The following is a 14,171-nucleotide window of genomic DNA, read 5'->3' on the forward strand; positions in this document are numbered from 1 at the left end:
TATCTCCCACAGCCACAGAGCAATGCTTCCAGGCTGAGGTCACTGGAAGGGTAATGGTGGCAAGCTTCTGCCACATCTTATACCCTCCCTGTGAATAAAAAAAAAATGTCAGTGTTTCTATTTGGAGAGAAAGTGGTGGCAGGAGTGTTATTTAATCTTCTTCTTGTAATGTTGGTTACCTAACTAGGACATGCAATGCCTATCCTCTGATCACTTCTAATTGTATCACAAAAAGGCAAAAGTATGATTTGCATTTCTAACTTTCATGAGGTAGTAGAACAAAACCCCATGCTGGAATATTCTGCAGGACATTTTATGGCCCAGTTTCCGGGTATGTTTTTTATTAAATTGTCACAGTGTTTTATTTTGTTTTACCCAATCCTTTAATATATTATAGGGTAGCTATACTTACGATGTGTATTAAGACATACAGTAGTAGGAGTCTATTCTCTATCAATGAGTAAGTATAAAGATTATTAACACTGTGAGTTTCACAAATTATTTGGAAGAGTTTTAATCTCCCATGACATAACAGGGAACTATTTAAAAAAAAAAACAAAAAAAACAGTTTCTCGAATTCCTTGATCCATATGTGTTGTTTTACATCTGATGAAGAGCAAGAGAATTTCCTTATAACTTAACCTCAGTGTAATAGAATTGTGTTCTACTGTAGTAAAATTGACAAGTACTTACATCATTATACATGGCTGCTATTACATTAGGTGAATGTCAGTGTCAGGTAAGATCATGGTTTTGTCAATATAATGAAAATACCAGTCAAACTAGAAAAAGTCACAGTTTTCCAGCGCTAAAAATTGATTTTTATTGCTCTTCTTGTAATCCTTTCTTTGGATTAATATTTATTATTGATGTGGTCTTTGTTTTAATCTTAATAGCTACTGACATGGTAATTAATTAAAAAATAGAACATTTTTTGCCCAAATGGCACTATATTGAAATTAAAAGTGAACATCACATATTAGTTAAACAGCCCTGGCAAATGCCTTGAGTATTAAGATGATTGCCTTACCTTCTTGACAACTCCTTTCATCTTGCTGTTTTCTGCTTGACCTTTAGAGATGTTTTGATATTATTAATAGGTTTTAGCTATTATATCAAAAAGAGTAGGGCACAGAGATATGATAAAGTTCAGCTTTTTAATGACAATATTACTACATTTTTAGATATGCCACTGAAAGCACTTACATTAGGTCTGTTTAGGTACACTTAGACTGTCACCAGTTAACTTTTCTTAAAAATTCATTATTCTTAAATCTAGTGGTCCTTTTTTGTGGATTCCTATAGAAAAAATTTTAAGGAAGAGGTGGCCAATGTAAGTATTAGGCTGAATTTTTTTTTTTTTTTTAAGTGAAGGTGGGATTGATGGGACTAGGAGCCTAAAGGCCACATGTCTGGTGCTGTGTTAGCCAAACCTTAATTGTCTCTGGTAGCTCAACCTTCAGTGTCCTGGCCAGGCTGTGATAGTGTAACAGAGATTTCACTGTAGTTGTTCCTTTGCTTTCCACCAGAAGTCACTATAGGAGTTGTTATTAGGACTCACTGGAATTTAAAGATAAATAGAAGTGAAAAGTATATAATTTAATGCTCCATTACTGTTTTCTCTTTAATCTGATTGGGAACCTGTATCTGATTGTTAAATACTTATCAGTGGTTCTGTCTCCTATCCAGTAACCTTTCTGTGACCTTCACTCTAACACTACTCTATGACTCCCTTTCTAGTTGCTGTGAACAGTGGGGCTTCAGTGTCTTGCATTGCACATAGCAAGTGTGCAAACTTCCCTATTGTTTCAAACTCTGCAATGCTTTCTGAACACTTCAGTGATCAGGTTAAATGTGAAAAGGTTTTACCCCAGCATGCACAGACATACTTCAGCATTATTTTAGTAGATTCAAATTGAAATAGATCCCTTCTGGTTCAAAGCTCTAATGAGATTAACAGTAAACAAAATGAATGTTTTAACCTAAAAATTGAATACCACGGTGACTCAGTTAGGTTATACTGCTATCTACCACCCCTGTGCTGATTATTTCTGGTTTTAAGATCCCTTTTATTACGATATGATGCTATACAAATATACTTACAACATACCTCTTTATAAACAACTTTATTTATGGATGTTGAACTGCATTTTATGTCAGATGTCTCACTACAATCCTCTAATTTCACATGCAAGATGTGCCTTTTAAAATGCTAAAATGATCACTTTAAATATATTTTGAATTACTTTTATAATTCTGTATTTCTCACTACCTCTGAGTTACCACTATATTAGCAGGTCTGTAGCTTGCTTAATATGCAGACCAAACATTTTGTTACTGATTTCTTTAGTACTATAAGGTACTTTATTGATGCAAGAGCTATTTTGTAACTATTTTTCTAAATATGTAATATTTTTTAAAATGTTGTTTTATACAACTAATTCCTTTACATGTATAATACACACAAAATATAGCAATTCTAGTGAGATTGTTCACTACCCAGAAAAATAGGTAAATATTAAGGGCTATCCACGTTTCCGTATTTTTTTTTCTATCCACTTTTTGTTATGATTAAAAATATGCTCATTGAATAACATTTTTGACCCTTGGATTGTTTCTTCCCAAGAAATGTGACAATACCTTTTCATCTGTTCTCCATCCTCAATTCAGCCAGTTTGGCAGAGCTATGGGGGAAAAGGAGGGAGGAAAAAAGGTTGTTTTGTTTTGTTACTGTTTTTAAAACAAAACAAAACAAAACAAAAACCTCTTTTCAGTAGTGTCAAGCTAGGATAAATTGGCCAGGGGAAGCATGTTTATAGACTGTGTGAGGAACTTTGTCTTTGTGTGGGAATGTTGGTGACACTGTTATGGTTTGCCTGAATGAACTGCGATGACGCGGCTAATAAGGTATCCTGCTGAGTGCCACCGCAGGACTTTCTCAGACCTCCCACTTAATTCTATTCAGCTCCAGCTCAGTGTAGCTAATTTTTCCCATTCCCTCAATTCTTTAGGCCCCCTTACAAACAGAAAAGTCAACTTTCACACCGAAGGCAAGATAAGTGCTTTAGGAAATAATCGTGTAAACAGAATGTTACCTTCTGACCTGCTGCTGATACCTTGACTTGGGACAAAACCCGCCCGGCTATTGCATTAGACATGGCTATTAAAGGAATAATGCAGCTGATCCTCCTTACAAAGTACCCTGAGAAATGGTTTAGCCAAATCACTCTGCCTCTTGTCACACTGAATTATGTTCAACTGCTTCCCCCACCACCAAATTACTGATATTTAGCTGTTTTTTCTCCTGTCCTTTTCAATGACAGTATGTTAGGGATAAGTGTGAAAGTAAAGTGAAAGTCAATAATGTCCTATTATTTTCTGGCCTAACCTGAATGAATTGAGAACACATGTACAGTAGGCCTGATAACTTTATAAATGAGAGTAAATTTTTATAAACGTACTGTTGATCTTCACTAGAATAATGCATATTTTGAGTAACACTCAAAAATAAATCACAAAAGTTGTAGCCCACGAAAGCTTATGCTCTAATAAATTTGTTAGTCTCTAAGGTGCCACAAGTACTCCTGTTATTTTTAAAAGGATTTTAATTGCTTTTGACAATTTTGAATTGCTGATTTAAAAATAAACATTATGAATAAACTGTTACGTGTGATACTCCATATTATCTTTGATTAATTACATAATTAGACACTTTGAGATTTTCAAAGCCACTTATGGATTTTGGGTGCCCAGTTCCCATTCATTTTAATTGCAAGTTCTAATTCCCTAGGCAACTTTAATAATCTCAGCCTTTGTGCCTTTACTTGATTAATAATGGTAGCCCAAATTTAGGACTTGGTCCTGCAAATATCTATGCATATGAGTAACTTTACTTGCCTGTGTAAGTGCTTGCAGGATCGAACCCTGAGGGTATGTTCACTGCATAGTTGACTCAGGCTCTCATTCAGGTTTAGTCCTTAACCTTATCCCAGCCATACACACAGCCCTCTGGCTTGAGTTTGCTGGTGCTCTCAGTACAGACAAGTGCACTTGTCTGGGGCTATAGGCTAAAGCCTGAGTGCCAACCCACCCACTTTGCAGTGGGGATGTAGGCTAAACCATTTGAGTGCTTTGAGTGCTAATGGTCCTCCAGTGCCTTCCAACAATTCTCTTCCTGTGTCGAACAGACAGAAAAGTTCTTCCACAATTCACTGGGAAAGAATCATAGAATGGCTCAGCTTACTGCAGTGCCAAGATCCATGATTTATGACCTGGTGACACATAAGAATGAGTGCAGCACTGGTATGGATTGGTCCCTCCATTTTACTTTACCATTAATACAAGAAGTGTAGGGCCTTTATATGAAATTAAAAGGTCTATTCATGTGGAATCAGTAAAAGGAAATACTACTTTATATGGCATTTAGTATCTTGTGACTTCAGTGCCTAATGAGGTCATCACTGAGTCCCATACTGTGATTGGACTAAAAGAAGAATGGACAATTGTATGCCCACTAACATTTATAGCTCTGAAAATTTTAAAAATGGAGGGCAATCAGATATTAAGCATAAGTGGATTACCCATGTCATTCAGTAAATTAAGAACAAAATTAACTTACAGTCGTGTTCACCATGAGTTTGTATGTACAGTGACCTCTTTATAACATTGAATAAGGTTGACATTATTAGAAATGTTATTCTGGTATCTAAAATGAACAGAAGCATAATAGGAATCTATTGTACGATGTTAGTACATACAAAATTCTTTGCACTTAAGAACTGCCTTGTGGAGCAAGAGCAGTGCATTTTTGACCAAATGATTATAGCAAACTTCTCTTTTGTAGAGGGAATGGCTGTAGTCTTTTTTGGAGAGCTTTCTGTGGTCTTTTTATTCCAGGGTTATCACAAACACAACTTAGAACTTGATGGATTTTAGTTTGCTCTTTTATGTAAAACTGAAAAAAAAAACACTTTATAATTCTCTGCAGCTGTCACATTTTTGTTCACTAGTCTGCTGTCCCATATCCTGCCATAAACTGTTAAAAAAAATAAAACTGTACAGAAAGACCTAAAACTTGCAAGAATGTTAGGTTTTTTTGATAATCGGATACAGACAGCAAATAAAAGCTAAATGAAATAGCACTAGATCCTCCCACTAAGAAACATTAAATTAATGCTAGTGACATGGGTTGGCTGCTTTCTTTTTACATGATTCAGATTTATCACTCCATTGGGTGATTCATTGCAACCTTTTAAAGGATTATTTGATTCATGGCATGTTCAAAGGAAATTGTGATAATGGCAAATACTAAAGTACAATAAAACAAATTCTAAAGCTCTCCTATCTTGTTTGAAAAAACAAAACATCTGCTCTTCCTTGCTTGCTGAGGGAGAAGAAGGTGTTTTCTCATTTCTCTGTGTATTTGACACTTAATGAACTGCATAGATTTATAATTGTAACTGGCAGGACCAAGAGGAATGGAACATTTTTCAGAGACGGTTCATTCTAGCCTAAACACCTGAATTTTTTTTTCTGAGTCCAGACCAAACAATATTGTATACTGAGTTATCATGCATTCTGTTGCAGTCTGATCCCTCTAATGCAGGTGTTGCTTCTTTCATTGACCAATGGAAGAGCAAATAATTTCCTTTACTATCTCTGCCTCTGCCAACTTGGACCCTGATTCTGCAATCTTAATCAAGAGGAGTAGCTTTTACGCCAACAGTTCCATTGATTTTAATTGGGATGACTGACAGGAAAGTAAAGATTTCAGTATTAGGCCCTCGAGGTAGCAAGACTACTGAAGTCTCTCTAGTATTCAGGTTTCCTTGGATAAAGGAAAAGTCTTAGTAGCCAGGGCACTGCTTCACATCTATATATTGTAGTTAACCAATTTGAATCCTATTAAAAGTAGGTTTGTGGCTATTAATCATTTAAAAAGGCTATAATGCCTACATGTTCACAGATTCTAGCATCTGTGGAATTTATAAGTAGAGTAAGCTTGCATGGAATTCTTAATTACCCTGGCAGGCACCAACGTCTAAGGGAATGACCACAAAACTCAGGCTGTGTATACACAGGCGTTTAAGCTGAAGCTTTTTGATGCACATCAGGAAACTCTCTCTATCTGGGTCACACCATAGTCTACACACAGAATGCCTGATCCATTTTCAGTTGGCATTATGTGAACACACAGCAACACTTTGCTGTGAACTAAAAGTGTCGCATTCTCCAGGGGTATCCCATCATTCGTTGCTGAGCGGTGTGTGTCCTGGGATTATTTTCACTGTGAACTGTGGGAAGTCAGGTTGGTTCACATTTTTAAAAGAAATCCCATATTTCCACTGTCTCCACCCCATTTCTAGGTGGGCTCATGACATTTTTGAATTGCTGTTGGCCAGCATGGACCCAGCAATGCTCTGTACAGCTATGATGGCAAACACAAATAGGCATGGGCTGCTTGGGCTGTATTATAGCCCTCAGACCCAGATGAATTTGACATTGGACTTTCACACCAACCAGATGATGTAGGAGCAGGAAGATACTCTGCAGTGGTGGCATCAGGATAAGGCAGAAGAACAGGAGGACACCAAGCTGTTCCCAGATCACCTACATAGTTTTCAGTGCCATTTCTGAGCCCGGGATATCAGTGTGGATTGGTCGGAGCAGCTCGTTCTGCAGAGCTGGAATAACCAGCAGCAGCGCGAGAACTTCAGGATGGGGACGGCTACCTTTTTTGAGATCTGTGCATAACTGACCACAAAACTGCAACAACAACATACGAACAATACAGTCCGCCATCGCCGTGGAGAAACAGTCACCATTGCCATCTGGAAACTGGGCACCCCAGAATGTTTCCAGTCTGTAGCCAATTTTGGGGAGATCAGCTGTTTGGGCCATTCTCATATAGGTCTGTTATGCCATTCACAAGGTGCTGTCTAACTAGATCATGAAGCTGTTAATACTCAGGAGATTGTTGATAGCTTTGCATTGCATGGAATTCCCAAACTGTATTGGGACAAATGAGGGAATTCAGGTGCCTATCATTTACCCTCTCTCCCTTCCCCTAGCCTTCTTCCCCAGCCAGGGCATAGAATTTATAAACAGAAAGGGGTATTTTTCAATGGTGCTCCAAGGACTGGTGGACCACCATGGCAGGTTTACAGACACAAATGCAGCATGGTCTAGGAGGGTCCATGATGGCAGGATCTTTCAGAACTCAGTACTTTTAAAATTAATTGTGAATGGACTGTTTGCACTGTGGACATTAATGGTGTGGAGGTTGGTCCAGTTATTCTGGGAGACGTGGCTTATCCCCTGTTGCTTAGCTAATGAAGCCATAGACAGGCCACTTTGACAGAGGGAAGGAACATTTTAACTATGGTCTGAGTATTCATAGAATGGTAGTCAAGTGGGAATTTGCCTGTTTGTGTTAGGAACCAGGATTTAGGTGGTCTGGCCTAGTTGACACAGCAGGTATCCAGATCAACTCTCTATGTCTCTGCTGCTGCCTGGTTGGTTACTTCCAGTTTCACATGGTGTCTGGTTGACCGGTCAGTCCATAACTCTAGTGTTCGTATCTTTGAGGTTCTGCTGTACTGAGATGGGAGACTAGGAAGCAGAGAAAGGTCTTATTCAAAAAGGCAAAAGGTTGACCAGCTTGATACTCTGTGAAGTTATGGTCCCCCCAGAACCACTGTAGAAGTAGAAGGGGCTTGCAAGCTGTACCAGCGGCATAGGGCATCCAGCCATTCCCTGTATCCAATCCCTGTGAAACAAAACAGCTATTTCTTAGTCTTAGGTCCTGCTATATCTTCCCTGCAGACTTCGAAGAAAGTACAGAGAAAAACAAATAGGATCCTACCATGTTTATCAGCTCCAATGCATGTTACGGGGCTTTTGTACCTCAGCCGAGAGCAATATAGTTTGTGCCTTGCCAGGGCATGCAGTGTGCACTCATATCTCACGTAAACTACAAAAACCAACCACATTTCTTTTCCTCTAAGGCCTGTCTCAATAAATGTTGAATATTGCACAAATGAATGCTTCAGTTATTCAAATTTGTTGTGGGAGGAAGGGTGGGGGGAGAGGCACAGATTGCAGCTGCCACTTGGAAGCAGCAAAAGGACTGAGTTAGGAGGGAGGTGGGAGCTCCTAGTTCACCTCCGCCTACAATAATAATATACAATATATTGTAAATATAGGTAATTACATGCCAAAGTTCCCTCCAGGAGATCAGATTCTTCAGTTCTGGCCTGGGTTTCTGGCTGGGACTCGTGTTCAGCCGATGCAGGGCAGGAATTGAGGTCAGTAGTAGCAGGGCCAGACAGGGGCTGGCTTTCCAGCTGGCCATCGTCAGGTTCCTGGGTCCCAAATGGATCCTAGCTCTCAGGGGGCAGCTCTTTTCAGGCATCCTCCTGCTCAGCCTCCAGTGGGTCTAGCTGGCCGTCCTCTGGTTGAACTGTAATTATGTAAAATCCTGTCCAGTTAATCAAAAAATTGACAGGTCCCATGTCCTCTACTCGATTTTCTCCTTTTATCCCTTGTTTCAATGTACTTTCTCCTGAGCTGCTTATTCTTTATCCAGCACTGGTCAGTGTCCCAGTAGTGACCCCTCGCAGACATCTGCTTTGGAATGTCCACAAAAAGGTCCTTATTCTTGTGGCTGGCCACAAGAGCTTCCTGAACCAACGCTTCTCCCCAGATGGTGATGAGATCCAGGGTCTCAGCGCGGCTTCAAGCAGTTGCACAAGGCATGTCCTGGGGCTTCTGGTGTGCAATTGTGATTGTATTGCCAGAATAATGATACACTGGGATGCAGGAGCAAATGGGCAAAATATGGCTCTGCACCACTTTTTAAAGGAGGGAAGCATCATTTTGGACATTTGACACAAGGGGATGGAGGGCACACCAGTTACTAACAGGGACATGTTAGTAACAGTCAACCTGCAAAGCACCGTAAGATTGGAGGCATGCAAAAAGTGGTGTGCAACAATTGTGTGCATACGCACAAAAGACCAAACTAGACTAAACTAGACCAAACTAGTAAAATTTTGATTCCCTAAATTGATATGTAGTTATTAATTATATTAATTAATACATTTTCAGCATTGGCAATCTGCTATTTTGTTCCTCAGTAACTGATTGAGATTTTTCTAATTAATTTAGTTATCAAAAGTTCTAACTGGGAGTTTTTTGGCACAATGTGTTTATTTGAAAAAATCGTCTTTGCATAATACAATTACAGATTTCATCTTCATAATATCAGTTTGTTTTAAGAGGACTTCTTTAGACCTTGATGTCATTCCAGAGATACCTCTCAGCTTTTTGTCAGCAGTAAATGGCACCGAGCAAAGCCAAAACTGGGCTATGAATCAGGAAAGTTGGCAAAGCAGACGGAGCTTTTCTTGTGTACAAATCGTATATCAGATTTTGCAATGATAGTGTGAGCAAATTGTGGTAATGTAAATGGTTTAACTTTTAAGTTCTCATTTTCCCTTAAAGTGCCATGAGGGGACTAATCAAACTAATGTTATGTATAGGTCAAAACTGACAGGCTTTTCTTAATGGTTGGTTGCAGTTGACAGTGGATAGTATTTATTAATAGTACCTGCAATAATTTGTCAATTGAATGGAGGGCTTCGAGATTTTCTTAGCAGAAAAGGATAGCTCTTTGCAGGAGAATTTTCTTCAAATAATCACTGTCATAGGTTCAGTGTGCATGAATTTTTCAGTGAAATAATATTGTTTATGTAATAGATTGCCATTGGGTAAAAATGTGGAGGGATACTTTACAAGCAAAGCAGTATCTCATTTAAAGACCCAGGTGTTTTCTTACTTTATAGCTTTGAAATGTCCAAATGGGGGTAATTTATTAAAATGTTTAAAGCCATTTTAAACAAATGTCTCCTATCTGGGCATTATAGCTCCAGAAGGCCACTTACTGTAGGTTTCTTTATAATTCTTTAACTATCCATGTGGGCCCTTACCTCCAGCTCAGTTGGGATTTCTGGCATCATCATGCTTATGTATTTATTTACTTCCAGAGTGCCTTAGATTTATTGTTTCTTTGTTGTGCACTGTGCTCCTAATATGGTATAAAAGTATTTTGTGCTTTTTGTCTAGTGATTTTTTTTCTAATTGTAGTCATAATATTTTGGTCAATTACTTCATGTCTTCACCAGTTGATAATAGGAGATTGATTAGTTGGTCTCTGTTCCCAAAATGAGGTGCTGATTCAATGACTGGTTTACTTGATTTTATTCCACTTTGAAAGATTTGGCCAATACCAAGGTCTCCAGAAGCACTTTTTAAAAGTATTAAATAATTAACACTGACCTAAGTTTTAAAATAATCACTGAAAAAAATAAAGAGCCACCCCTCACTCAGCTCTCAACTCTGATCAAAAGCCTGAGAAAAGATGTAAGCTTTACACCATATCCTGAATGTCAACTGTCTTGGTGATAGCCAATTCCAGAGTCCAAGGCCTTCCAGCGAGAACATCTTCCTGCAGACAAGCAATTCTAAGGATTTTTAGCTCATGTGTCTCGACTGTGATAATGGTACACAGAGAGGAGCTTTCTCAGTGAGCCATAACCCAGGCTACATAGGACTTCATAGATCAATATCAGGCCAAATAGTAACAAATAATACTTAGCACTTCTATAGCACTTTTCATCCATAGATCTCAAGGTGCTGAATAAACATGGGGAAACATTATGGACCTCTATTTTACAGATGTCAAACTGAAGCAACAGAGTTTGAGGCAGGTATTTTTAAAAGTGTCCATTAATTTTGGGTGTCACAATTTTTAAGAGTCCACCTTGAAACACTTAGGAACTGATTTTCAGAGGTGCTGAGCACCCACAACTCCCACTGGAGTTAGTCATTGTCTCTACCATCTTCTCAGGATGCTTTCCCTGGCCTCTGAGCAAGCACCTCTTCACTTGTCTGGACTGAACTGCAGCCAGGTTACTCACATACAAGCCCCTTTTTTAACCAGGGAAAGCAAATAAACCATACGCATCTAGATTTGAGGAAAAAGAAACAGAACTACATGTCATCTGCATGCTTATAACAGTATAGATCAAACAAGTTGTTACTATATAGTGAAGTTTTATTCCAAATAAATTAATGCTGTTGTTGACTGTTCCACAAATAATTTTGCTAATGCTGTGCTTAAAAGTTAAATGTGATTGTGAATATATAGCTTTCATTGCAATATATTTTAACATTTTGCAATTACAATTCCAGGGATTTTTTTGTAAAGGGCTTTTTTGTTTTTACATAGAAAGCTGAATAGACAGCAGTTAATGTATTTTTGTCTGCCTTTTCAGAATTAGAGATCAGCGGTTTGAGAAGGTTTCATATTTTGTGTTTGGAGATTTCAACTTTCGACTGGATTCCAAATCAGTAGTAGAGGTAGGACTTCTCCTTTCTTCATCTCTGGGCGCTATCTAAGGGTTTTCATTTCTAAAATTGTTTCCCTTTGGAGAGAAAAACAGAAAATAACTTAACAGGCAATTTTAATGTTGATATCAAACTTGCCAAGGAATACTTTTAGGGGCTTTCAACATGAACATCTAACAGGTAACTCAAAATTGTTATTGAAAGTATCTGATTAAATAATAAAGTAACATCACTGAGCTAACAAGAGGTACTAAAGATTTTCAGTCGGCCAAGAATACAATTGTATTATGGTAATCAAACCCCTTGGAACAGAAAGGTTGTTATTTATGCCATTATTGTGAGAAAACCAGGTTGTTTTTGTCCAGAAAGGCATTGAAGGTTCAAGAGGCTATAGTGCTAGGATTCGCATTTCTGAGGATCAAGAGGACTCGTTTGCTCCTTGTAGAATGTTCATTTGCCAGCCAGTGATTCTCTCAGGTCAGGGAGTTTTAAAATGGACCGCAAACAAGATGAATTTACTATAATCACTATGGGCCAGATCATGGCAATTCCACTTCCACTGGAGCAAGGCCCCAAATGTAGCTGAAACACTACATTTCTATTGTGTGGGGGAGCATACTGTAAAGAGCACATGCAGAGGGACTGCACTGCAGACTATTGCTCTGTGATTGTCTTCTTTACTGGACAGCAGGAATTGTGTGTGTCCCTAGGGGGAATTGCAAGTGTGATCAGTGGGACTCATATTTTGACCAAAGTCCCGGGGCTGCAGGATGGAGGGGGAGGTTTCTGTTCCCTAAACTGCTGCTTAGGTCCTTTGTGCAAAGTACTTTCAGCTGGGCTTTGTGCATGAGACCAAAATTTCATTTTAAGCTTGTGTCTGTTGTTATTGCTATACCTCATCAAGACTAATTCCTATTTGGTTTTATTTTTTTAAGCTAAATACATGTTGTTTTGCATGTGTAACTAATGAGGAAAATGATATAACGCTAGAGATATTTCGTAAACTTCTATGACAGAATTCCACAAAAACCACAAACTCTGTGAAAATATTAATAGCTGACATTTATGCAAACTTTTGTGATATGAGCACCTCAACATGGAAATATGAACAGAAGATTTGTCTGAAGTCAATGGGAATAAACCTTTTTCACGAGTTGAGATTACCTTGATTTACCTGGAGCTGGGCTTTAGCAGTAATCCCAGGCTTAACAACTATTTTATTCTCCTGTTTACCCTCTTTAATTCTCAGAGGTATTTTAGTGTCTCTTTGGCATCCTTGAGGGCAAGTATGCATCTTCTAATCCAGGGGTTCTCAACCTTTTTCTTTCTGAGACCCCCTAACATGCTATAAAAACTCCATGGCCCACCTGTGCCACAACAATTGTTTTCTGCATATAAAAGCCAGGGTTTGCATTAAGGGGCCCTGCAAAGCTAAACTGCTCAGGCTTCAGCTTTAGTCCCAGATGGCGGGGCACAGGGCAGCGTGGCTTTGGCTTTCTGCCTGAGCCCCAATGAGTCTAAAGTCTTCCTGCTTGGCGGACCCCCCCTGAAACCTGCTCACGGGCCCCCCAGGGGGCCTCAGACCCCTGGTTGAGAACTACCGTTCTAACCCAAAGGTTGATACTTCTTTGTGGTTTAAGCAGCAGGAAGCACTGTGTCTGTATGCTCAAAGGCAAAGTACCTTTGCCTAGAGATGCAATGCATCCCCCATTCCTCATGTGATTAGTCCCTACTCTGCTGAAAAATCAGGGTGTGTCACATGCCAGCACATAGACAGGTGGAGTTTAGATAAACCTTCATCTTTTTATTCACTGCAATCGTTTTTAACTGTAGTTAAATGTTTTAATTAAAGTGTAATTGGAGTGAAATGCAAGGACTGATTCAGAATATGCAGTTTTGTATTGTCTATGTTAAGGATCACATCTTTGTCTGTTACATTGGTACTACCCCAGTAACTTCCATATTTACAGAAAGAAGAAGTAGGCTATAGAATAATCTATTTTGGAATAGTCTATGCTATTTTTTTACTTTGCTCAGGATACACTAATGTAACTGAGAGCACTTGTATATGAGAAAAATCTGTCAATCAATCTTCAGAAGTACTGTTTATAGGACTTTATCCTGTGAGGTGCTGAGTACTCTGAGCTTCTACTGTTGTCAGTGTAATCAGTCAGGATTGAGCCCATAATGAATACTTTCTTAATTTGCTGATTTTTATTAAGATTTTAATTAATGTAACTACATTTGGATTCAATAAGAAATATTGCCAATAGCTCACAATTTTTCCATAAGTATGCATGTGTATATTAGATACAAGTATTCTATTTCTTTATATGGTGCCATCTACTTATAAGATATGAAAACTTATCAAAATCCACTCTTTAAAGAAGTAATTAGAAAAAAGGCTGAAGTTTTAATAGCTAGACATATGTATATGATTTCTATGCCTTGTTTCTTTTCCTTTTTAACTAAAGTGGAATTGGATTTTTTTTCCTTTCAAAATGTATTTCTGTGTCAGTATGAGAAACCCAGGTTCAAGAGTGAAGCCTAGATCTAGCAGACTGTAGTCTACCTGCTGCCCTTCTATTGCCCCAGCATCTGTCATGTATGGAATTATCCATGCGGAATATTGTGTTCTTATTTATCCTCTTTTTGAATATCTACAGAGATGGAACTTCCACAAATAATCTTGCTAGGATATTCCATCATCTACACTTCTTCCTGCAAAGTGTTTTTTTCAAACATCAGATCTCAAAAGAGGG

At 38.5% G+C, this 14,171-nt stretch overlaps 1 protein-coding gene across 1 annotated transcript in view; it reads left to right on the top strand.

Annotated features, from left to right (window-relative positions):
* The window catches only part of INPP5A (inositol polyphosphate-5-phosphatase A), a 278,978-nt gene that overhangs the window by 162,416 nt on the left and 102,391 nt on the right, over nt 1-14,171 (top strand). The window contains exon 7 of the mRNA XM_065407974.1: nt 11,337-11,421. Within this exon, the coding sequence (XP_065264046.1) occupies nt 11,337-11,421 (85 nt within the window). The remainder of the gene's footprint in view (nt 1-11,336; nt 11,422-14,171) is intronic.

Source organism: Emys orbicularis, chromosome 7 (genome assembly GCF_028017835.1).
Source record: "Emys orbicularis isolate rEmyOrb1 chromosome 7, rEmyOrb1.hap1, whole genome shotgun sequence".
In the NCBI taxonomy this organism is placed as follows: domain Eukaryota; kingdom Metazoa; phylum Chordata; order Testudines; family Emydidae; genus Emys; species Emys orbicularis.